Source organism: Phacochoerus africanus, chromosome 5 (genome assembly GCF_016906955.1).
Source record: "Phacochoerus africanus isolate WHEZ1 chromosome 5, ROS_Pafr_v1, whole genome shotgun sequence".
Lineage (NCBI taxonomy): Eukaryota > Metazoa > Chordata > Mammalia > Artiodactyla > Suidae > Phacochoerus > Phacochoerus africanus.
Window position 1 is genome coordinate 909369 of NC_062548.1, and position 26008 is coordinate 935376.

Here is a 26008-nt window from a genome sequence, read left to right on the forward strand (position 1 = left end):
CCCAAGGTCAGCTCCCTTCTGGTAATGAACCTTTGAGACTTTTAGTATGTTTCCCAGGGAATGTCTGTCATTAGTGGATTGTGGGAGTCACTTTGTACCAGGCCTATCTCTCAAACACTGAAAGGGAGAATCCATCGTCTTCTGCATGTCTGGGTGGACAGGTGTCCTGCCTTTGCCCTCAGTGTCCTAAACATTCAGATGTAAGCTGAGGATGGGGGATGTGGCCTTTTCTGTCCGTCCTGTAAATAAGCACAGAAAACTGCAGAGCTGAATCACCTGCCCAGGCCACTATTTCAGGTCGTTTGTGTGGAAAGGCCACAATAGTCTGTTTAATCCATTTAATTAATTAATTATTTATTTGTCTTTTGTCTTTTTAGGGCTGCACCTGCGGCATATGGAGGTTCCCATGCTAGGGGTCTAATTGGAACTGTAGCTGCTGGCCTACACCACAGCCACAGCTCACGGCAATGCCGGATCCTCAACCCACTGAGTGAGGCCGGGGATTGAACCCGCAGCCTCATGCTTCCTAGTCGGATTCCTTTCTTCTGCACCAAGATGGTAACTCCTGTTTAATCCATTTAATAGTTACATCCTTCATTTATCAGTTAAATAGCCACACGTTCTTCAGAGTAAGCTACTTAAATTCAAACCAGTGTCTGGGCATCACTTTGAGACAGTTTTGCCTACTGATTATTGCCCTCCCACCTGCCCAGGTTGGCTTTGGAGAAGAGACTGCTACATCATCACTCCATTTTCTTCCTTCCTTCCTTCCTTTTCTTTTTTTGTCTTTTTAGGGCCACACCCACGGCATATGGAGGTTCCTAGGCTAGGGTTCGAATTGGAGCTGTTGCTGCCAGCCTAAGCCACAGCCACAGCAATGCCAGATCTGAGCCGTGTCTGCAACCTACACTACAGCTCACGGCAATGCAGGATCCTTAACCCACTGAGTGAGGCCAGGGATCGAACCTATATCCTCATGGATACTTGTCAGATTCGTTTCTACTGCGCCACAATGGAAACTCCATCATTCCATTTTCTGATACACTAAAAAATTAATTCATGTGCGTAAACTTTGTAGTAAGAAAGAAGCTCTCCACACCTCACACACCACTGTACACTTTGCTTTTTTTTTTTTTTTTCTTTAATAAAGGGCCTCACCTGGCAGCATATGGAGGTTCCTAGCCTAGAGGTCGAATCAGAGCTATAGCTGTTGGCCTATGCCACAGCCACAGCAACACCAGATCTGAGCCACATCTCTGACCTACACCACAGCTCACTGCATTGCCGGATCCTTAACCCACTGAGCGAGGCCAGGGATGGAACCTGCATCCTCATGGATACTCGTCATACTTATTTCTGCTGAGCCAAGATGGGAACTCCCCACTACGCACTTTGAAAGCATAATTGTTGGTTGAACAATTTCTAGAACAGAAATTAAGAAATCTTCTTTTGTTGAACTTTGAAGAGACACTGTCTGGCATCTGGAATATGCTGTAGTCATATGTCCTGACAGTCTTGACCCGCTGTACAGATGTGAATCCGACAAGATGAGTTCCGTTTAGGGTGGGCATTCCATCTGCAAGCAGGTCCCCTTCCTGTCTAAGAACAGATGTCCTTCATGTATCGGCCATATGTCTCAAAAGCGGTTCTGCCTATTTATTGTTACTCCTTTCAATTAGATAATATAGTCACATTGTATAAAATTCAGAAAGTCCAAGAAGGATTATGGAGGACACAGATGTTACATGTCTTTAACTTTAATCTCTAGAGGTGATAACTTTTGAGCATAATCTATGCATGCAGTCTGCCACACACAGCATGCATATGCACACATACACACATGTACTACATAGCACATACCCACATGAATGCATATGTGCATGCACAGGCATGTATACAGTGCACATAGGCACACACGCATGTGCAGACACATGTGCACTCCTGTGTCTCCCTTTAATCTGTAACCCACATCACCCTGCCCACACTCTTTGACCCCTTGCTATGGGTCAGAACAGAAAGCCCATGATCAGTCCTTCTGGCTGCAGTGCCTGTGGCTGGCTGGACCACACCTTGTTCCATAAAGCTGAACTAATGGGGAGGCCAAGTAGTGCATACATCATGATTCCCCACTATGTATTCTTTTAACTGCCCATCACAGTCCAGGTCACGCTCAAGCTTGGGTCAGCACCAATGACTGTGAGAACACAATTTGTCAATAGTGTTAAAAAATGATTTAAAAATTTTTATTATACAAATAATAAACGCATTCACTTAAAAAATGTAAAATGTCACGTATGTGGTTAGAGTAGTTTTATACTTTGTCTGGTCTGTATACATTCTCTGTCTCTTTCTCTCATTCTGTCTCTCTGTGTGAGTAGAAATGACTCCTAGCCACCTCATCAAAAATTGGAGCCACTTGTTTTAATATGGCTGAAGCCACTTTATTTTTTAAACTACAAATGGACACAATGCCAACACTGAAAGTCACCCCCTGTAGAAATATGTGGGTGTTCATAAGTGGAAAATTCTAATGTTCATGGACCTTTCGGAATCTGGAGGCAGTAAAACAACAGTGCAACTTCACCAGGTTTTGGTTTTACTCCCGCCTGGCTTGGTCACGCAGGCGCCCTGCCTTCCCAGGGCATCTTGGTGGGAGGAGCCTGTGGGCCACGGCTGTCCTGTCTGTACCCCAGGTGCAGGTGGCTCCTTCCATCATGGCTGCATGTGACAGACCAACCTGGGCTGACCTTGGGTGAGGTTGGCCTCTTAGGGGGCTGCCTTGGACCGTGGAGCTTCTGGGTGCCCCTCTCATGGCCTCTCTGTGGGGCAGGGACCTGATCAACCCCATTTTCCAACCATGTTAGATCCAGGCCCATGAAGTGAGGGGCTGGATTTGGACCCAGGTCTTCCCACATCAGGCTCTTTGCTGTGGTGGGTGGAGGTGGTCAGGGTCCTGAGACCTCCCTCCCCCTCTGTAAAACCCAGGTGATCATTATTTCCTGCACATGATTATAGCTTTTCCCAACTTGGACGTTCCATATCGTGTCTTTATTATTATTATTTTGCTTTTTAGGGCTGCACCCATGGCATATGGCGGTTCCCAGGCTAGGGGTCTAATTGGAACTGTTGCTGCTGGCCTATGCCACAGCCACAGCAGTGCAGGATCCAAGTCACATCCTCAACCTACACCACAGCTCATGGCAATGCCAGATCCTTAACCCACTGAGTGAGGCCAGGATGGAACCTGCACTCTCATAGATAATAGTTGGGTTCATTTCCACTGAGCCACAAGGAACTCCCCATCTTATGTCTTTAAATAGCTGAAAGTGCTCACTTTCAAGGCCAGGTCAGGTGCCAGGTGAGGTCCCTGTTCATAAGCCCATGGATACAGCTGTCCTGCCTGTGGAGGATGGTGCAGGTGCCACCTGGGATCTGTGGTGGCCCATGGTGAGCACCTCGCAAGGTCAGGCAGCATAGGTGTGGGCCGCCAGGGCCATCTCGCTGGTGCAGTCATAGCCTCCTGTACCATCCTATGGGTGATTGTTTACAATGACACATGTTCATTATGTACGTGTTCTGGGAATGCAGCCAAGAAAACACACAGACAGACTGCCCCCCCTTTTCGTTCCCTAAGACTTGTGTGGAATGCTGCGGGGGGTGACTTTGGTGGGGGCACTTTGAGCCATGCCTTTGTCCTCTCTCCCCAGCGGACAGCACGTTCGACAGTGGCCAGGGCTCCACAGTGTATTCGGACTCGCAGAGCAGCCAGCAGAGCGTTGTGCTGGGCTCGCTGGTGGATGGAGCACCACCCCCCGCCCAGTGTGTGTGCAGCCCCCCTGTGAGCATGAGTGATGGGCCTGTCCTGCCACACAGCCTGCCCTCACTGGGGACCTACCAGCAGTCTGCTGTGGTGAGTCAGCCCTGCCCCCCCCGTGCCAGAGTCCCTGTTCCCATGGCCTAGAGCCTATGATGGGTTGTCCAGTCTGTGCTGGCTTGTGGTCAGGTCCCAGCCACACAAAAGCAGGCTGGAGGAAATGCAGGGCTGAAGGCTGGAGCAGCCTGTGATGTTCTCTGAAAGACCTGCCAGATGAGCAAATACCGAAAACAGAGCCCAATGATACCCAGTGCCTACAAAGCTGTGGTAATGCTGGCAGGGTCCCGCCCTGTGACTGGTGCTGGGCCTGAGAAGGTGCCTCCAACTGGTGCAAAGGTGACAGAAAAGCATCATTTATAGTAATGAAACCTCTGTATCCAACTTCACTGAGGGAGTGTTAAGTATCTTCTGGCATTTCTCCACTGTGTATTATGCAGCCATTAAAAGTTATGGTATGGAGGAGTTCCCCTGTGATTCAGCAGGTAAAGGATCCAGCATCACTTCAGTGGCTCAGGTTGCTGCTGTGGCTCCAATTTGATCCCTAGTCCGGGAACTTCCATATGCCACAGGTGTGGGCAAAAAAAAGTTAGAGGTATGGAAACAACCACATCATGGGGCAACATTTTCAGTGATATTTGAGATGTGGGATTGAAAGGGCCTCATGTTTATGCCTGTGGAATAATTTGTCAGATATGAAAAGTCTGAGCCTGTTGGTGAAATGGAATTTGCACAATGAGGGGGCCCCATTTAACTTTTTTTTTTTTTTTTTTTTTTGCTTTTTAGGGCCATACCTGCAGCATATGGAGATTCCCAGGCTAGGGGTCGAATAGGAGCTGTAGCTGCTGGCCTACACCACAGCCACAGCAACGCCAGTTCCAAGCCAAGTCTGTGACCTACACCACAGCTCATTGTAACACCAGATCCTTAACCTACCGAGCGAGGCCAAGGATCGAACCTGCATCCTCATGGTTCCTAGTCAGATTCGTGTCAGCTGAGCCACAACAGGAAATCCTTTTTTTTTTTTTTTTTAAAGCGAAACAATCACTTGCTTCCCAGTCCCAAGTGGTCAGTCCCAGAAAAGTTATACCCTTGAGCCAGGTGGCAGAAGGAGGTCCAGAGGGCGATTAGATGGCTCTCAGGCCCAGAAGCAGTCAAGGCCGGCACCCCTTCCCGAGGAGCGCCCCCTGCCTGGTGCTTCTGTTACGGTGGCCCCGCACATGCTGTCACTCTTCCTTTCCCACTGTGGCTGCCTTTTGGGGCTTCCTGAATGCTGGGCACCAGCCTTTCCACTCCCTTCTGTCTCTCTTCCCTTTGCTCCTGACGGCTCAGTGTCAGAAAGTCTCTTTGGAAAAGCAGTCAAAGCCTTTGCCTCTGCTGACCAGAGCCCAGGATTCATTTGCAGTTTGCATTTGCAGTTGGACTTGGTTCACAAGATAAAGTGAAATAGGATTTTATGGCAGGAAGAGTTCATTTAGGAAAAGGCCACCTGCTTGTTAGAGTGCTGGTTCTTGGCTTTAGGTCGCCTAGGCTGGGACTGAGCCAGAACCTTCCACCTCATCCCTCCTAGGTACAGGGTCAGACTTTCTCTGGCCACACGGGGGGCTGTCCACCTGGGGTGCTGCAGCGCTGTGCCTGTCCTGGTTTTGGTTCCCAGGCTGGGGTGCCTGAGCACAGGGAAAGTGAGGGACTGGCCAGGATGTACCCAACATTAGCTGGAAAGCTTTCTCCCATCTTTTGTCTTTACCCAGAAACACCTTGGACAGAAGGGTGGGGTTTGGAGGGGGTCCCCAGGGTGCACCCAGGACTCCTGGGGAGGGTTGCGATGGTGATGTGCCTCTGGGGCCCAGGCAAGGGGGAGAAGAGACGCTGGAGTCAAGAGTACAAGCTGCTCCTCTGAGGCCCCCAGGCTCCTGAGCTCCTGACTCCTGCTGAGCCACGGACTGTGGCTCCAGGAGCATGTGCATTAGTGACTCATTCTGCTCTGTGGCTCCAGGTAAATGCAAAAGAGAGGCTCTGTCCTACCCCATGCTGCTTTCTGTAAAGTGTTTTGCTGCAAAAGATGAAATGGGTGAAGACGGTTTTGGAAATGACTGTCACCTGTTCTCAAGTGAGAGAACTTTCTGATGTCAATGTACTCTTGGCTTCAGAAGTCATCTCTGTGGTTTTTTTTCCCATAGCCTTAGCCTGCTTCTCCCCTGTGTTTTTATTTTCACTTTTTATGGCTGCATGCACAGCATATGAAGTTCCCAGGCCAGGCATTGAATTCGAGCCTCAGCTGAGACCTGTGCTACAGCTGTGGCAACTCTGGATCCTTTAACGCACTGCACCAGGCTGGGGATGTAGGTCTCACACGTGGCTTGGATCCCGCACTGTGGCTGTGGCATAGGCTGGCAGCTGCAGCTCCAATTTGACTCCTAGTCTGGGAACTTGCATATGCCGCAGGTGCAGCCCTAAAATAATAATAATAAAAAGAAAACAAAACAAAACCCACTACCATTATAGCACTTAAAAATGAACAAGTCAGCAGCTGTTAATACTATCAAACACCCAATGCTCAGATTTCTGGTTTTCACTGTTTGTGCCGTGCCTGGCAGTGAGAGCTCAAATTTGTGGCCTTACTTTTCTCCTGATGGGCAAGTCATGGGAGGCTCCCAGCTCTGCAGATCACCCCTGTCTCCAGCTCTGTTCCTGCTGTTTATTCCCAAGTTTCCATATTCTGTTTCCAAACATTTATGCACGTATACTTTTATTTCATTTGACCACTCCTGTGGCATGTGGAAGTTCCCAGGCCAGGTATTAAACCTGTGTCCCATTAGCGACCAGAGCCACAACAGTGACAATGCCAGATCCTTAATCCACTGAACCACCAGGAAACTCCCTACACATATACATTTTAGATAGCCCCATAGGCAAGAGATGTATGCTTTTTCATCTTTCTCTCACTTCATGTCATAGCAAGTGTTTCTCCATGGTTCCATAAATGGTTCCGCACATCTATCTCTCTCTTTTTCTTTGGTCACACCTGTAGCATGCAGAAATTCCTAAGCTACAGCAGTGACCCAAGCCACAACAGTGATAACACCAAGTCCTTAACTGCTAGGTCACCAGGAAGCTCCTCCACAAATCTCTTTTAATGATCTTTTCTCAAGGTTGCATGACAGTTTTTGGAGCTGATGTTCTAGAACATTCCCTGTTCTTAATTTAGGAGCCACCACATCTTGCTTCTGGTGAATCATGTTCCTAAGAAAAGTGCAGGACGGCAGCCATGGGGAGTAAGAGATGGGTCCCTATAGATGCTGAACATGTGCTTGGGCTGGGGGGCTCCTTAGGGTAGCTACTGAGTGTGGTTCTGGGTGCTCTTTGCAGCCTGGCCTGTCAGGGGGCTCCATCCTGCCCCCCACCCACCCTCCGCTCCCACAGCAGCATTTCCCAGAGCCGGCCATAACCTTCACTCCTGTACTGCCGCCACCCAGTGCCCCTGTGCCAACAGGCCCAGGCCAGCCCACACCCCCCACCCACCAGGTGAGTGCTGGCTGTCCCTCCTTATAGGTACCATGGATCCCTCCATCTCCCTAGGCCCTGCCTGTCCATCTTGGCTGGCCTGAGCCCAGGCTCTCAGCTTCCTGACAGGTCTAGGCCCCCAGTGCTCCTCTCTGGTTCCCCAGGGCCTGGGGTGTAAATGGAAGTAGGGTGGGTCTCTTGTGTCTGTGGAGTTCGGGGGTCTGCTACTCAGAAGGCCCCCTTCCGCAGAATGACTCTCTCAGACCTGCATGTCCAGGCTGGATGCATTGTGCATATGGGTATGTGTATGTGTACATGTGTGTGAGCTGATTTTTTTCCTGTTGTGTCGAAGCATATAGGGTGTATCTCAGGAGGGTGCTGCTCTAAGAGAAGCCACTTCTCTCTTTCTAGCCTCCTCTGCTGGCCCAGCCGGTACCCCTGCCACAGGTCCTGGCCCCACAGCCTGTGGGTGCTCTCCAGCCAATGCCCCCGCACGTGCCGCCATACCTGGCCCCAACGTCCCAGGTGGTAGCCCCTGCTCAGCTGAAGCCCCTCCAGATGCCACCGGCGCCCCTGCAGCCACTTGCTCAAGTCCCTCCACAGGTACCTCTCTGTCCGCTGCCCTCAAGCCTCGCCTTCTCCCCCAGCCTGGTTGGCCATACTTTTTTCTTTTTTCTTTTTTGGCCTCCCCATGACATATGGAGTTCCTGGGCCAAGGATCAGAGCTGCAATCTAAGCCATAGCTGTGGCAATGCCGAATCCTAACCCACTGTGCTGGACCAGGGGTCAAACCTGTGTCTCAGCCATCCCAAGATACTGCCAGTCCTGTTGCACCACAGCAGGAACTCCTGGTTGGCCATTCTTTGTCCCCAGGGCACATGGGTCCCTCAAGACAGAAACACTCCCTGGTGACAGGACAGCTGGACTGACGTGCCCTCCTGCCTTTGACTCTGACCTAGACACATCCAAGATGGGGAGAGGTTTAGGCCGGAGTCAGGCCAAAGAAGCCAGGTTGGAGCTAAGATCACCTAACTATAATTACTGTCCTCCATGGAGGAGCCAACTATGGCTCCTTGGTGGTCCAGGGGACAGCTGAGCAGCTTGCCAACCATGGAGGAGATTGGCCATCGAAGCTGGCACCTGACTTTGAAAGTGACTTCTGATGCCTGTCTTGGGGGAGCATCGTGTGACCAGTATCACTTGATAGCATGTGGTTAATGCTTGGGTGCCATTGCCCAGGCTAATGGTCACACGGGTTTCCAGTGACCCTCAATCACAGGAGGGCTAGGATGGGAAGTGCTGCTTCATGGGGAAGATGAGTGTTCTGTGGTTCACAGGCACCATCCAGAAGGTTCTTTAGTGTCAGCTGTTACCCCGCCTTTGCTCATCCCTTGCATTAGAGTCACTTTCAGCGTCTAGTTAACCTACCACCTTGCTCCTGGGGGTCCTGGCATTTAGTTGCTCTTCAGATACAGAGAAATCTGAAGTTTACATATTTTCGCTCTCTTATAGCTGCACAAAGGCACGTATTATGTGATGCACACATGCCCGCCACCAGAATGGCTTTATTTTATTTTATTTATTTATTTATTTTGTCTTTTTGCCTTTTCTAGGGCCACTCCCGCAGCATATGGAGGTTCCCAGGCTAGGGGTCCAATCGGAGCTGTAGCCACCAGCCTACACCAAAGCCACAGCAACGTGGGATCTGAGCCACTTATGCAACCTATACCACAGCTCACGGCAATGCCAGATCCTTAACCCACTGAGCAAGGCCAGGGATTGAACCTGCAATCTCCTGGTTCCTATTCGGATTCGTTAACCACTGAGCCACGATGGGAACTTACAGAATGGTTTTATTTTAGAGCAAACTATCAGAGAAGCTGCTGAAGCGTTTGAAGGGCTAAATCCATGAGATGTCTCCAGGATGGAAAACCAGACATGGAAGTTTCTAGAGCTCCGATGTTGCACGATACCACTCTCTCCCAGTCCGTGTGGCTCTGGGGCATTCAGCCAGCAAGGAAGGGTGTGAAGACATGCTTTCCTTGAGAGAACCTGTGCAAGAATTTAGTCTTGGTGTGAATTTATAATAAATTGGGGGGAATTGGGCAAAATAATTTCAGATATTTGGAGCCAGTCTGGTAGCTCTGATCATCCTGGTCTTCCTGAAGGAAAAGAAGCCAAAGCTATGAAGTTGATGGTCACTGTTAGGACCCCTGCTGTCCCTGCAGTCACCCAGCAGTAACCTCAGAGTGGCCCAGCCTGGGTCCCGTTGTGGTGGTGCTGAAGAGGGATCCTCTCAAAGGTCATGTCTGCACTCCACACCCTCCTGAGGCCTCCTGCCTTTCCTTCTGTCCAACCATCATGTGCTTGGTTCTGTTTAAGTTGGGTTTACATCTTGGTTCCCTTTGGCAGCAGCTACACAGGGGGCAGGTGCAGGGACTGTGGTGGGGGCAGGGACTATGGGTGATTTGGGCCCTCTCGCCTGGTATCAATGTGCTGTGGCCAGGCTGAATCCTGGTGGGGCTGACGCTCTTGTTCTCTTTCAGATGCCTCCGCTTCCGGTCGTCCCCCCCATCGCCCCCTTGGCCACTGTCGACAGCCTCCCTGCAGCCCTCCCTGACCTGCCGGCCACCACAGGGCCTGCTGTGCCTCCCCCGTCTCAGTATTTCTCCCCAGCTGTCATCTTGCCGAGCCTTCCACTCAACGCCACCACTGCTCCACTGTCCTCATCACCAGCCCTGCCTCTGCAGGCAGTCAAGCTGCCCCACCCAGCTGGGCCACCACTGGCCGTGCCATGCCGGACCATCGTGCCAAATGTGGCGGCCACTGCCACCGCCATCCCTCTTCTGGCTGTGGCCCCACAAGGCGTGGCCGCCCTGTCCATCCACCCTGCTGTGGCTCAGCTCCCAGCTCAGCCTGTGTACCCGGCAGCCTTTCCACAGATGGTGCCCAGTGAGGTCCCACCTTCTCCCCTCCACACAGTGCAGACTGTGCGGGCTGCCCCCCAGCAGCCGGCAGCCCCCATGCTGTCACAACCCCACCAGCCACAGCCAAGTGTTGCCCGCCTTCCAGAGCAGACTGCTCCGGCTGCCAGTGCTGGGAGCCAGGTAACCCACCTGCTGGCCAGGGCCCACCATCCTCCAGGTGCTAGGAGACCCCTTAGCATGCAGGGTCGGGGGGGCATCACAGACCACTTTCCCCTGGCTCTAACCTCTCATCCAGCATGGGGGTGCCTGCTGCCTCCTCTCACTTCCCAGCGTGTTTTAGGAGCCTTGAGAATTAGGGTCTCTAGAAACGCCACTGTTGGCTCCTTCTCCAGTGTCAGTAGTGGCTGCTTGTGGTGGGGTAGCCCTTGGTCATGCTGGGCATTGTGGCACCTGGGCGGGGTTGGCAGTCTTGGAGCAGCTGCATCAGCCTGGGGCTGGGGAGGCTTATCCTACATGTCTTGTTTCCTGTCAAAGTTGTGGGGGGGTGGTTCTTGTTGTGCCTCAGCAGATTAAGAATCCTGACTAGTATCCATGAGGATGTGGGTTCGATCCCTGGCCTTGTTCAGTGAGTTAAGGATCTGGCGTTGCAGCAAGCTGCAGTGTAGGTAACAGACGAGGCTTGGATCCTGAGTTGCTATGGCTGTGGTGTAGGCAAGCAACTGCAACTCCGATTTGACCCCTAGCCTGGGAACCTCTTTATGCCATAGGTGTGGCCCGAAAAAGACAAAAAAAAAGTGAAGTAAAATGATACCCCCCATCTTAGTAGCCAGGGAATGAGGCAAATGGGGTTTGAGGGGGTCTCTTGGTTCTGGACCAGGCAGTGCTTGGTGTACATGGGCTACTGGGTCTAAGGTGGTCATGGCAAACAGGATGACATCTCAGAGTCAGGTGGGGACCCTGGGTAGCTCATTGGGCTGACAATGAAGGGATACAGGGTGATGCCCCCTGCTAATGGGTGGGCCCCCCTGTGGCTCTGCAAAGCTGCACAGCCTGTGCATGTTTTGGAATTCTAGGCCTGTTATCCAGCCTCATGTGAGGAGAGGAGCTAGCATGGGGCTCTCACCTTGGGGGGGGGGGCTCTCATCTTGGGGTGTGGGGGTTTCATCTGGGGGGAGGCTCTCACTTGGGCATCCTTTCACCTAGGGAGCTTCTGACCTGGGAACCCTCCCACCTAGGGGCCTCCTCCCCTGGCTGCTCCCTGGCTCTAAGCCCCAACACCGACATGCCTGTGGGCATATCCTTTGCTTTTTTGAGTTCAGGCTGTTCCCCTTTGGATTTTGTACTGAAAATTCCTCCTGAAAATTGCTAGGTCCAGGGGTCCCCCTCACTCATCTTGTACTGAATCCATTCCAGTATAAGGTGAGCGGTCCAATGTATATCTCTTGGATATTTCTCTCTGATTTCTAGAAGGGATTTGTACTTGGAGAAGGAAGGGGTGATTTTCGTTGACCAATATGATGGTGTTGGTTTGAGAACCAGTATGAGAAGGTATATTAATCCAGTGCCCTGACTGAGCAGGTACCTCCCTGGTCTGTTACTAGGAGTAATACTGACTCCAGGGTCCATGTGGGGAAAGCTAGGGAGGCCTGGGGGTCTGTGGTGTCATGGCTGGGCCCCCGCCTTATGCCTTCTGCTGGCCTGGCATGCTGTTGGCACTGGGTTGTTCACTTAGCCAGTGGCTGGAGAAGGTGCTGTTTGCTTAGAGGTCACTGGTCAGTCCTGGTGGCCTCCATGTTGTCCAGCCAGCAGAGGGTCTGGAGTTCATTGATGAGCTCAGATGGCCACCCAGAGGTTTCCCTGTGCTGAGGGTAGAGAATCCCCTGAACGCTCCAGCTGGCGCGTCTGTCTAGGAGAGGAAGTTCCATGTCCAGGCTGTGGCTTTCGCATCTCACCCCACATACCATGTGGTTGGTTGTCTGCTGCCAGCAACAGGTCCTTCCCAATTCCAGCTTCCACCCTGATCCGGAGCCCTGTCAGTTCAGTGCCTTCCTTTTGCCTGTCTTTTAGCATTTGCCATGAGAGCTTTTAAAGAGGGAACAGTAGGAGCCAGGCTCAGCTCCTGAGTCACTCTATGGAAGGCTGAGGTCCATGGCCCCTCTTGCTCATGGCTGGGGTCGTCAGGATGCAGGCTCTGACCTGACAGGAGGCTGGTATGGAGTGGTGTCAGGGAGGTCCTGCAGGCTGGTGGCAGAGAGCCTGTGATTGGTGCTAAGTGGATGCTGCACTTAGAACTTCTCAGCCCAACATGGCTTGGGGTTCATAAATGAAGTGTGGTTTTAGGTTTGATTTTACACAGACAGGGATATGAGAGTGCCTGTTCTTGTCTGTTTCTGCTAAATCTGCCTACAGACAAGCTGTGACCCCAGGATTTGTCTGAGGTGTGTGGGTGGACACAGGGATGTCCACATTACCTGCTCACCCACCCACATGGTGGAAGCACCCACTTTGGTCCAGGACCCTCAGGGAAGGCGATGGCCCTGCACCCCACCTTGCATCCCTGTCCCCTGTGCCCCCAGATCCTGCTTGGCCACCCGCCTCCATACGCCGTGGACATCACCACCCAGGTCCCCACGGTGCCCGCACCTGCTGCCGTTCTTTCCCCACCTCTGCCAGAAGCGCTGCCGCCTGCTGCCCCCGAGCTCCTGCCTCAGCTCCCTGGCTCCCTGGCCCCCACAGTGGTGGCGGCTGCTCAGAGCTTGTCTGTCCAGACTACTGCGCTCCTGCCGCCTGCTAACTTGCCGCTGCCCAGCGGGCCTGGGGTCACTGGCCCCTGCCCAGCCGTTCAGCTGACGGTGGAGCCGGCCCCGGAGGTGTGTGACCCTCCCCTTGGGGGCCTGGCCCCCAGCCTGTCACCCTGATCCCTGACCCCACCGTCATGGCAGCCTTCCCGTATGGTGACCTTGGGTCTCAGCCCTAGAAGTCGGGGATGCCCTCGGGAGGGTGGAAGCATGTGCCAAGGGACAGCTGCGGATGCTGCTCTTGCCTCCCTCTGCTGTCCTTGGGTGTCACACTTTACTTAGACACATGCCCAGGTGGAGACCATGGTTTTTATACATGGATTTAGAGAGCTTTTCTTTGGAAATGATGGGAAGGCCTGTGACAGTTCTTCCTGGGATGTGTTCTCCCACGTAGGGATTGGCAAAGGGGTTTAGCACTTTTGGAAAGGGGGGCGGCTCCAGCTCTTGGGAATCTGCTTGGCTGCCAGCATTGAACAAGATAAAGCCCATCACTCCTGCCACCTGTGTGGTCTCACTGTAGTCAGAGGGAGCGGGTGGGGCAGGAGGCAGGGAGACAGCAGGCTGTGTGACTGTGTTGTGGGGGAGTGAATGTGACCCAACCTCCTTTCCATGGTTTTATTTCAGGAGCAGGCCTCACAGGACAAGCAGCCCAGCCTCCCTCAGAGCTGTGAGAGGTAACAGCACACATGTGTCAGGGCTTCTAACAATGTCCCCCATTGCCATTCCTGACCTCAGGGCCTCAAGGAGCTCCTTGGGGGTCTCTCAGAGCTGATTCTCCCAGTTGAGTGCTGGGTCCTGGTGTTGGTCTGTGGTGCTGAGGACCTTCTAGAAGGGGGAGAGTCAGCGGCCTGGGGACCATGGGGAGGCTGGGAGGGCAGGGCAGAGTCCTGCCCACATCCCAGGTCGCCCAGTGCCCCAGTCATGAAGAATGTCGTGTTTGGGGAGGGAACTAGTTATGGGACGTGACAGTGGGTCCCACCCTTCTGGTACACCAATGCCAAGCCTGGTGCAAGCTCCTCAAATCCTTGACGTGTTCCCATTGCTGTTGAGCAGATGGGGGGACTGAGGCCTTGGGGAATGGGGGTGGGGAGAGGATTGTATCTTAATCCTAACATTTACCATGAGCCGGTTAAGCCTGATTCATAGGCCAGGAGCAAAGCGAACTGAGGTCCCGGGTCAGAAAGGCCATGTGTTTCTCACGATCCCAGCGGTACCCAGGACAGATGTCACTGGGGAGAAGGGACAGTGGGCTCAGGAGTCTCTCTGCTAGGCATGGCCAGATTTAGACCCTCTGGCTGACAGTAAAGTTTCTGGCTGTTTCCTAAAAAACCAACTTTCATATGTGGAGCAGGCTTATAGGCCCTTCCCCCGGGTGCTTCAGTGTTCTTGGTTTTTGCGTAGCTACGGAGGTTCCGACGTCCCTTCTGGAAGAGAAATGAGTGACAGCTGTGAAGGTGCATTTGGTGGGGGGAAGCTGGAAGGCAAGGCTGCCCGGAAACATCACCGCAGGTCCACGCGTGCACGCTCCCGCCAGGAGCGAGCCAGCCGACCCCGGCTGACCATTCTGAATGTGAGTAGCCAGGCAGAACAGGCTGGCAAGACAGGGCTGGCTAGGCACAGTCTCTTGCCTGGTCTCACTGCCTGGGCATCCTGTAGGTGTGCAACACGGGTGACAAGATGGTGGAGTGTCAGCTGGAGACGCACAACCACAAGATGGTGACGTTCAAGTTCGACCTGGATGGGGATGCACCTGATGAGATTGCTACCTACATGGTAAGGCCTGGGAGCTCTTGTGGCTCAGCAGTAAAACCTGCCTAGCAACCACGAAGATGTGAGTGCAATCCTTGGCCTTGCTCACTGGCTTAAGGACCCAGCGTTTCTGTGAGCTGTGGTGTAGGCGAGCAGCTGCATTTCCAATTCGACCCCTAGCCTGGGAACTTCCATATGCCAAGGATGCAGCCCTAAAAAGCGAAAAAAGAGAGAGAGAGAGAATACATGGTAAGGTGGGGTGTGCTGCCTGGTCAGAAGAGGCAATGACCCTGCCTTGGGACTGTGAAGCTGTCTCCTTTGTGTCCCTCAAGTGCATGCCTCCAAGCCCACTGAGGAGATATCAGATGCCAGTCTTCCCTAGCCTCATGCCTCTGCCTGCTGTGGGCAGCACTGGCCCATCACCTGGAGGGCCTACTTCTCACACTGTGGCTTCTCTTGCTAAACGGTGCAGCTCCTACGGTAGGGACTGGGCCCACTGACTGGGTCTCCCCTCTTGGGCTTAGTCCAAAGCAGAAATCAGGCAAAGCATTCAGTGAAGTCTCAGCTTGGCCACTGGCCTGAGGCACGTACCCACCGGCAGGTTGCTTGTTCTCTTACAGGTAGAGCACGACTTCATCCTGCAGGCCGAGCGGGAGACCTTCATCGAGCAGATGAAGGACGTCATGGACAAGGCAGAGGACATGCTCAGTGAGGACACGGATGGCGACCGTGGCTCCGACCCAGGGGTGAGCCCGCCGCACCTCGGCACCTGTGGCCTGGGTGCCGGGGAGGTGAGTCCTGGAAACGAGGTCCTGGGAGGTCTGGGTCTGCCTCTCTCCCAGCTCCAGGCTCTATGAGCACAATGCCGTGATGTTGCCTGCTGGAGGAGCCTGCAGGTCAGGCAGTGTTGGGTGAGGTGGCCTGGAGCGTGAGTGCCTTCAGTCCAGCTGGAAAGGTCCGAGCTCCCAAGGCCCCTCCTGATTTGAGGCCATGTTGTGCTCTGAAGGAAGTTCTTATTCCATGCAGTCTTCTGAGTTCTGATCCTTTACCTCCTTCAGGAGAGTCGCCAATCCCAAGCAAATGCTCCTGTATATCAGCAAAATGGTACGTCTCCCTTTGAGGCCATACCCACCAACCAGGCATGTGTTTGGAGGAGGCATTTCTGTCATTGTCCTTTGTCTGCCTTCCAGCAGGCATTTCATAAGAGCCCCCCATCCCCCGCCACTGAGCATATTGTAAGGGGTTTTGGCTGTCACACTTGGGGGTTGCTGGAGTGTGTGGTGAGCATGCTCCCATCTGGGGACAGCTGCCCAGTCTGAGGAGCCATGTCTAGCCCACATATGGTGTGGTATTCCAGCCAGCATTACCCCTTCACTGATGCACATGACTGTCCTGGGGACTAAGCTTGTGCTGGGGAGGGGGGGACTTGTGAGAGCCTCTGACTGCCAGTGAAATGAGGAACCCCTAAGCAGGCTGTACATCCTCCCCACTTGTATAAGAAGAATTGCCCAAATCCCCTATGGCACGTCTTGTGCTGGTAGCAAAGGATCATGCCAGCCTTGGGAGAAACCTGCTCGCTCTCACTAGATGTTCTTGTCCTTCCCCTTAGTCCTGCACACTGGGAAGAGGTGGTTTATCATCTGTCCGGTGGCTGAGCACCCAACAACAGAGGCTCCTGAGTCTTCGCCCCCACTTCCTCTGAGCCAACCAAGCCAAGGTACGAGCAGCCAGAACCCTCTGATCATTTGGCATGACTCCTCCCATATATTACTCCACATCACCTCATGATCCTCAGCCTGGCTTTACATGTTTTGCCAGCATGTGCTGTTTGCCCAGCAGAGTGCCAGGGCCGTACCCTGAGCTATTGCTTGAAAGCCCGGGGCAGCCTGTGGTTTTGTTTTCTTGTCTTAGATTTCCTCCAAATGAGCCAAGTCAAGGCAGCACTCAGGCCTGGGCCTGCCAGTTACCTTCACTGTGCAGGTGAGGTACATGAGCTGCACAGGCATGTGTTAAAGGGCTCTGTTGTCACTCTTTCTTACCAGTGTTGTTGTGGAAAAAGTCTCAGGGAAAATTTTTATATGAACAGGAATGAAAATACAACACTTTGAAATGTGTGGGATGTAGCTAAGGAGATAATTAAAGGGAAATTTATAGTCCTAAATGATTAGAGGAAGAAAGAAATCTCAAATCAATAACCCAAGCTTTCATCTTGAGAAACCAGGAAAACTAGAACAAAATCCAAAGCAAGCAATAGGAAGGAAATAAAGTAAGAGCAGAAATAAATGAAATTTGAAATAAAAACCATAAAAAAGACAATGGAACAAAGAAGTGATTCTTTGGGGAAAAAAAATCAATAAAAGGATTAGCCTCTTGTAAGACTGACAGAGAAGACACAACATACTAGTATCAGGAATGAAACAGGAGACATCACTACAGCCCTGCGTAAAGGACAATAATCCTGGAATCACAGTCCTGTGAACAAATCTACACACATAAATTTGACAACTTAGATGAAAGACACTAATTCTATGGAAGCTACAAACTATTAAAGCTCATCCATATGGAATAGATAATACTGAATACTCCTATATCTATTAATAGGAATGAATTTGCAGTGAAAAATCTCCCCACAGAACTTTCTAGATCCAAATAGTTTCACTGGTATATTCTACTAAACATTTTTTTAAAAAGGAAAAAACACCAATTCTTTGCAGTCTCTACACCATTTTCATCCAGAAAATGGAAACAGAAGGAACACTTCTCAAATCATGTATGAAGCCAGCATTGCCCTCATAGCAAAACCACACAAAGGCAGGACCACCAAAGTGTGACAGACCCAAATCTTTCATGGATATAGAAGGAAAAAGTAAAATACTAAAAAGTCAGAGTTCCCATCGTGGCTCAGTGGAAACAAATCTGACTAGTATCCATGAGGACACAGGTTCGATCCCTGGCCTCACTCAGTGGGTTAAGGATCTGCCATTGCCATGAACTGTGGTGTAGGTCACAGATGCGGCTTGGATCCCGCACTGCTGTGGCTGTGGTGTAGGTCAGCAGCTGTAGCTCCGATTGGACCCCTACCCTGGGAACCACCACATGCTGTGGGGAAGCCCTAAAAAGCAAAAAAAAGAAAAAAAAAGTCAAATCCAGCAATATATAAAAGGAGCAATATACAATAACAAAACAGTATATCCCAGGAAAGCAATATTAAAAAATCAATTAATTCACTGTACTAATATCTATGGGAATTTCCCTTACAAAGAGAAAGATACATGATCATATCAGTTGATACAGAAAAAGTATTTGACAAAATACAACTATTCATGATAAAAATGCTCAGCAAACTAGGGACACAAGGAAACTTTCTCAACCTGACAAAGAACATCTACAGAACACTGACAGCTAATATATTTAGTGATGAAAAGCCAAATATGTTTTCCCTGAGATTGGGATCAAGGCATAGATATCCACTCTCTCTGTTCCTATTCATCATCAAACTAGAAATCTCAGATTCCAGATGGGCATGAAACAGAAAGAAAAGTGGAGTTCTTATCATGGCTCGGTGGTTAACAAACCCGACTAGGATCCATGAGGATGCAGGTTTGATCCCTGGCCTCGCTCAGTGGGTTAAGGATCCGGCATTGCCGTGAGCTGTGGTGTAGGTCTCAGACGCAGCTTGGATCCCATATTGCTGTGGCTATGGTGTAGGCTGGCAGCTGTAGCTCTGATTGGACCCCTAGCCTGACCTCCATATGCCACAGGGGCAGCCCTCAAAAAACAAAAGATGGAAAAAAAGAAAAGAAAGAAAAAAGAAATAAAATGTATGTGGATTGAAAAGAAAGAAATAAAACTGTCTCTGCAGCTAATATCATTTTATATAGAAAAAAATCAAAATGGTTGTAAAGAACAAATAAGTCTCAGAACTAGTAAGTGAGTTTAGCAAGATTACAGGATATATAATCAACAAAAATAACCATATGTCTATAGGCTGACAGTGAACAATTAGAAACTAAAATTTGGACTCTTCATAGAGCTCAAAAAAAAGATACATAGTTATAAATTTAACAAAAATATACAGAATCTGTATGGTGAAAACTACAAAATATTGATGAAATGGATTAATTAATGATGGCCTAAATGGAGAAACATACTACATTTATCAGTTGGAAGACTTAACGTAGTAAAAATATTGGCTCTCTAAAGTGATATATAGATTTAATAAAATACCAATAAGAATTCAGACAGGATAATATAGTCAGATATAGTCAGGCTGACTCTAAAATTTACATTGAAGTACAAAGGTAATTTAAATATCTAAAGCAGTTTTGAAAAAGGAGAATGAAGTTGGAGGAATCACAATAATAAGACTTCCCATAATATTACAGTAACCCAGACAGCATAGTATTTCCAAAAGGATTGACACAAAGATCAGTGGAAAAAAATAGCCCAGAAATATGGCCGCTTGATTTTTTGACAAAGATACAAAAGGAATTCAATGAAGAAAGGATAGTCTTTGCAATAAATGTGTGTTGGGCTGACTGGTTGGTCATCCATATGCAATAATTGAATCTTGACCTATGCCTGACATATTATACCAAAAAATGAACTCAAAATTCATTGTGTAGCCAATTAAAAAATGTAAAACCATATAACTTTCAGAAGAAAACATTGGAGGAAAACCTTTGTGATCTTAGACCTAACACCAAAAGTATAACCCATAAAAAAAGAACACTGATAAATCAGACATCATCAAAATAAAAGTATTCTGCTCTGTGAAAATCACTAGTAAGAAAATGAAAGGACAAGCTATAAACCGGGAAAAAATACTTGTAAATTACATATACAGCATAGTATTTGTTCCTGAAATATGTAAAGAACTCTCAAAACTCATCAGTAAGAAAACAATTCAATGAAAAAATGGACAATGGACTTGAACAGATACTTTTCTGAAGAGAAAATAAGGATGGCAGTTAAGCACATTTAAAAAATTAATGTCATTGACTACCAGGGAAATGCAAATTAAAATGCAAATTATAGCCCCAGTGAGGGATCACTACATACCTTGAGTGGCTAAACTAACAGTATGAAGTTTTTGGAGTGGCTATGGAGCAACTGAATCTCTCAAATATAAATTGTTAGTGGGAATGAAAATGGTACAGCTATTCTGGGAAACAATTTGACTTTTTTTTTTTTTCTTTGTCTTTTTAAGGCAACACCTGCTGCATTTGGAAGTTCTCAGGCTAGGGGTTGAATTGGAGCTGTAGCGGTCAGCCTACTCCACAGCCACAGCAACGTGGGATCCTCAACCCACTGAGCAGGACCAGGGATCGAAACCATGTCCTCATGGATACTGATTGGGTTAGTTAACCACTAAGCCATGACGGGAACTCCCAATTTGACATTTAAAAAATAATAGATATACTTAATATATGATACAGCAATTTCATTCAGTATTTACCATGGAGAAATGAAAGCTCCTGTTCACTAAATGCTTATGTATAAATGTAGCAGTTCAGATGCCTATTTGCCCAAACTGGAAACAACCCAAATATCCTAAAGTGGGTGAATGGACAAACAAATGGTGGTACTTTGGAAAAGAAACAAAATATTGACACTTGCAGCAACATGAACCCCAAAGGCATACTGAGTGAAAGAAGCCGTCTCAAAAGGCTATGTCCTGGGAGTTCCCTTCGTGTCACAGTGGTTAGCGAATCTGACTAGGAACCATGAGGTTGCGGGTTCGATCCCTGGTCTTGCTCAGTGGGTTAAGGATCTGGCATTGCTGTGAGCTATAGTGTGGTTTGCAGACGCGGCTTGGATCTGGCATTGCTGTGGCTCTGGCGTAGGCCAGCAGATGCAGCTTCGATTAGACCCCTAGCCTGGAACCTCCATGTGCCTTGGGGGTGGCCCTAGAAAAGGCAAGAAGACAAAAAAAAAAAAAAGTCTATGTCCTGTATAATCCATTTACAATGACAGTCTCAGAGAAACTGTAGAGAACAGGATTATTGTTTGCCAGGAGTTAGAGGTAGGGGGAGAATGTATGAAGGGATGGCACAAGGAAGTTTTTTGGGAGTAGTTGAATTGTCATGTGCCTTGATTATGATAGTAATTATATGAATGTAAGTATGCTGAAATTCCCAGAACTCTATACCTAAAGAAAAAGTCCATTTTACTGTATGATAATTTAGAAGTGAAGAAAAATTTACACGTTGAAAAAAAAACTTACAACCAGGCAGATAATGAGGCAAGATAGCATGAAATGAAAGCAGCAGCAACAGACAATGAAAGAGACCCTCAGACTTCTATTTTAGGCCAAAATGGACAATAGACACTGGGTTTATTTTCCCTTAAGACAACTAAAAATCAGGAGTTCCCGTGGTGGCTTAGTGGTAATAAACCTGACTAGTACCCATGAGGATGTAAGTTCGATACCTGGCCTTGCTCAGTGAGTTAAGGATCCAGTGTTGCCGTGAGCTGTGGTATAAGTAACAGATGCAGCTTGGATCCCTGTTGCTGTGGCTGTGGTGTAGGCAGGCAGCTTCAGCTCTTTTTCCACCCCTAGCCTGGGAACTTCCATGTGCTGCGGTGCAGCCCTAAAAAGACCAAACAACAACAACTATAAATGCATGCAAAATATATGAAACAGTGTTTTTTAAGCCTTTGAACATAAGGCACTGAAGAATATTGATCTCTATAAGACTGAAAAAGTCCTGAGCTGACTGCAGAGAGAGTTTCCACACTACGGAGCAGGGAGCAAGGGACCCAAGTAGAGCTCTGCAAACTTCCCATGGTCAGGAGACTTACCTAAGAGTTTGAGAAAGCCCATGGGCCAGAGAGTTTGCCAGGTAGAGTTCTGGAGAGCAGGGAGTACCACAAAGAGAAAAAAAAAAAGTCTGGAGATGGACAGATGATTCACCTTGATTACTTTGTACAGTACTGTATATGAGGAAACTAGCTAATGCCAGGAAATGAACCATCTCAAAGGATTAGAGAGAAAGATGCTAGAACTCATATGGGCCAGGGAATGTCTGCTCTCAGCAGTCAGCTGGAAAGTCTTATAACTGAAGGGACATTGGGTAGAGTTCTGAAAAGGGCCTTGCCTCAATCTTGGAGGAGAATAATTAGCCCTAGACTAAATGTGGTTCCTGTCCTGCCTAATGAATCTTAAGAGCTCAGTGGGTTAAGGATCCCACGTTGCTGTGAGCTGTGGTGTAGGTCACAGACACTGCTCAGAACCCATGTTGCTGTGGTTGTGGTATAGGCTGGCAGCTTCAGCTCTTATTTGACCCCTAGCCTGGGAACTTCAATATGCTGCAGGTGTGGCCCTAAAAAGACAGGAAAAAAAAAAAAAAAAACCATCTGAAAAGATCAAGCCAGAGTAGCTTAAATGCATCCCATAACAAAGACTGTTATTATGAATACAAATTCATGTAGTACCCAAGAAGACAAACTTTACATTGCTGTCCAATCAGAATTACCAGGCAGAACAATATGAGAAAAATTTCACTTTCTAACCAACACATAGCTGACACAATTGTTAGAATTAGCAGACAAGCATGTCAATACAGTTATTCAACTGTGTTACATATGTCCAAAAAGCTATAGGAAAAGAATGTAATTTACCATGTTGATACACTGGAAAAGAAACAATCTGTATGGTCATTTCAATAAGTGCAGGAAAGGAATTTGACAAATTTCAACAACTATAAACATCCTCAGCAAGCTCAGTATGCACTGGTTGGGTTAAACTTGATAAGGTGTCTCTAAGGCTTGTATAGTGAAAACTACAAGGGGAAGGGAATTGAACTCATAGGGCTCTTGGGGTCTTGTGCTGTTGGAAAGAGAGCAAAATCAGGAATGTATATTGTTGTCTGTGGTATACCTTTGTGAGAGTTGTGAAATAGAAGATAACTTCCACCCTCATAGGGAGGAGTGGAATGGGGAAGAACTTTTTAAAAACGAAAGGCAAAGAAGGAGAGAAAAAGCAATATTGAACATGGTGAATTATATAGAAGGTCATTAATTAGTAAGATGGTAGTTTTAACCCCAATAGATGAATAATTAAGTGCAAATGAAGTAAATCTCAAAGTTGTCAGATGTGAAAAAAAAGAGAGAACAAACCAATAACAAACTAAGACATAAGACTGCAAAAAGTGAAGAGTGAAGAAATGGAAAAAGGGAGTTTCCACTGTGACACAGTGGGTTAAGAATCCAGCCACAGTGGGTCACTGTGGAGGTGTGGGTTTGAACCCTGGCTTGGCGCATTGGATTAAAGGATTTGGAATTGTCACAGCTGTGGCATAGGTCACCCCTGTGGCTTGGATTCAGTCCCTGACCCAGGAACTTCTGTGTGCCACAGGTGTGGCCATTAAAATGAGAAAAGAAGAAATGAAGAACGATAAAGCATGCAAACACTAAAGAAAGCTAGAGTAGATCTTTTTATATCAGACAAAATAGACTTTGAGGCACAAAACCAATGGTGAAAGATTCAGCTTGCTAGGAAAATCAAATAATTCTATATTTGCATGTCTTTAATAACACAGCCTCAAAATATATAAAGCAAAAATTAACAGAACTTGAAGTTCCCATTGTGGCTCAGTGGAAAGGAATCTGACTAGTAACCATGAGGAATCAGATTTGATCCCTGGCTTCACTCAGTAGGTTAAGGATCCGGCATTACTGTGAGCTGTGTTGTAGGTTGCAGATGCTGACTGGGATCTGGTGTTGCTGTGGCTATAGTGTAGGCCGGCAGCTGAAACTCTGATTGGACCCCTAGCCTGGGACCTTCCATATGCCGTGGGTGCAGCACTAAAAAGACAAAAAATAATAATAATAATAACAAAACTAAATGAAGAAATAGAGTAGTCTACATTATCATGGGCGTTTTAACCTTTAGAATGTGAAAACAAAAATCAATAAGGCTATAAAGGATTTCAACAGTAGAATGGGCAGTCCTGTTCTTTATATATGACACCCAACAGCTGAGGAATGCATTTTTTCAAGTCCTCATAAACTTTTAATATTAGCCATATGCAGAACACAAAGCAAATCTCAAATTTAAAAGGATCAAAATCACTCACTGAATGTGCTGTCACTACAGCTGGGAGTAAGCTAGAATTCGAAAACAAGAAGATAGTTAAAAAGTCCCCACATGGGAGTTCTTGTTGTGGCTCAGCAGGTTAAGAACCAATTAGTATCCATGAGGATATCAGTTTGATCCCTGGCCTTGCTCAGTGGGTTAAGGGTCAGGTGTTGCCACAAGCTGCTGTGTAGTTCACAGGCATGGCTCAGATCCCATGTGGCTGTGGCTGTGGCATAGGCTGGCAGCTGCAGCTCCAATTCTACCCCTAGCCTGGGAACTTCCATATGCCACAGGTGCGACCCTAAAAAGGAAAAAAAGAAGAGTTTCCACATGTTGGAATCCTCATGGCTCAGCAGTTGAAGGATCTGGCCCTGTCACTTCTGTGACTTGGGTTGCCACTGTGGTGTGAATTTGATCCCTGGCTCAGGAACTTCTGAATGCTGAGGGTGTGGCCAGAAAAAAAAAAAAAAAAGAAATGCATCTATAATATCTCATAAAGAAAAGAAATTATAATGGAAAATATTCTGTGTTATAATGATGTGAAAATCATGCAAATGAAAATATTACATATCAAAACTTTTGGGAAGTTCCTACTGTGGTGCAGTAGGCTAATGATCTGGCTTGTCTCTGTGGTATTGCTATTTTTACCCCGGGCCCGCACAGTGGGTTGAGGATTCAGCATTGCCACAGCTGTGGCTTAGGTCACAGATGCAGCTCAGATTCAACTCCTGGCCTGGGAGCCTCCATGTGCCACAGGTGCAGGAAAAAAAGGAAAAAAAAATAGACAAAAAAAAAAAAAACTTGGATGCAGCTAAATCCGTATTTTGCAGAAACTTTGTGGCCTCAAGTGTACGTATTAGAAAGGAATAAAAGCTAAAAATCAATGAAATAGATCCACTGTAAAAAGTTAGAGAAAACTGAATGCAAATAAAAGGAAGAAATAAAACATGTAAAAGCATGAATCAATGAAATATACAATAGTGTATCAAGAAAGCTTTAAGGTTGGGTTGGTTCTTTGTCATGGATAATAGAATTGTTAAGGCCCTGGTGAGATGGACTTCAGCCAAGAGAGAATGCACGGTCAGTATCAGGAATGAAAAAGAAGGACATTGCTCCAGTGCGACAAACATTAAGAAAAAGATGAGAGAGGAGTTCCCGTCATGGCTCAGCAGAAACAAATCTGACTAGTATCCATGAAGACACAGGTTCAATCCCTGGCCTCACTCAGTGGGTTAAGGAATTGGCATTGCTGTGAGCTGTGGTGTAGCTTGCAGAGGCAGCTCAGATGTGGCATTGCTGTAATTGTGGCATAGGCCAGCAGCTACAGCTCTGGTTCAACTCCTATCTGGAAACCTCCATATGCACCAGATGTGGCCCTAAAAAAAAAAAAGACTAGAAAGAAAGAAAGAAAAAGATAAGAGTGTATTCTGTATAACATCTTGCTAATAAATTTGAAAACTTCTATGTATGTTGTCCTGGAGAAATGTAACTTAACCCCACTTATATAAGAAGAAACAGAAAAGCTGAAAAGTGCTATAAACATTAAAAAATTTTAATCAGTTAAAAACCTTCTCACATTTATTTTTGTGGTGGCAGGATTACTGGAACAGCTCAGCATATAAACTTGCAGATTAGGTGCAGGCAGGAAAGAGAATTTTCTCTTTTCAGAATGATTCAGGGGTTCTGGGCCTGATCCATTATACAGAACTAGAATTAATATCTGTTACTAGAGCAATCATGTGGGCATGGGACTGGACTGCACAGACTGACTTGTGCGCAAGTTACATGCACATTCCTGGACTTGAAAGTAGGAACAGCTTTTCCCTAGAGGAAATTCAAAGTGGTGCCACACGAGGGAGGGAACAAATACTATGTAGTCAAACCTGAAATGCTTTCATGATAGTGAGAAACGTGGACTCATTCAGATGTTGGAAAAGAGGTGATAATTGCTGAGAAAAAAGAAAAAAGACAAAAGGTTCACAAGGGGAATGGAGAACTCTGCCCAGATTTTAAAAGACCCTCAGAAAATAATGGGGAGGAGTGACACCAGCAAGATTGCAGAGTAGGAGATAACTGC

General features: G+C 48.1%; 1 protein-coding gene across 8 annotated transcripts in view; it reads left to right on the forward strand.

Moving 5' to 3' along the window:
- WNK2 (WNK lysine deficient protein kinase 2) overlaps positions 1-26008 on the forward strand; it is a 125203-nt gene that overhangs the window by 58294 nt on the left and 40901 nt on the right. For 6 of the 8 annotated variants that reach the window (XM_047779320.1, XM_047779324.1, XM_047779325.1 and 3 more), the window contains exons 9-19: positions 3708-3910; positions 7241-7396; positions 7787-7978; positions 9922-10482; positions 12879-13172; positions 13725-13774; positions 14502-14670; positions 14757-14873; positions 15470-15640; positions 15908-15953; positions 16459-16566. In XM_047779320.1, coding sequence (XP_047635276.1) covers positions 3708-3910; positions 7241-7396; positions 7787-7978; positions 9922-10482; positions 12879-13172; positions 13725-13774; positions 14502-14670; positions 14757-14873; positions 15470-15640; positions 15908-15953; positions 16459-16566 — 2067 coding nt within the window. The remainder of the gene's footprint in view (positions 1-3707; positions 3911-7240; positions 7397-7786; positions 7979-9921; positions 10483-12878; positions 13173-13724; positions 13775-14501; positions 14671-14756; positions 14874-15469; positions 15641-15907; positions 15954-16458; positions 16567-26008) is intronic. The other 2 variants (XM_047779327.1, XM_047779328.1) reach the window with 2 other exon arrangements.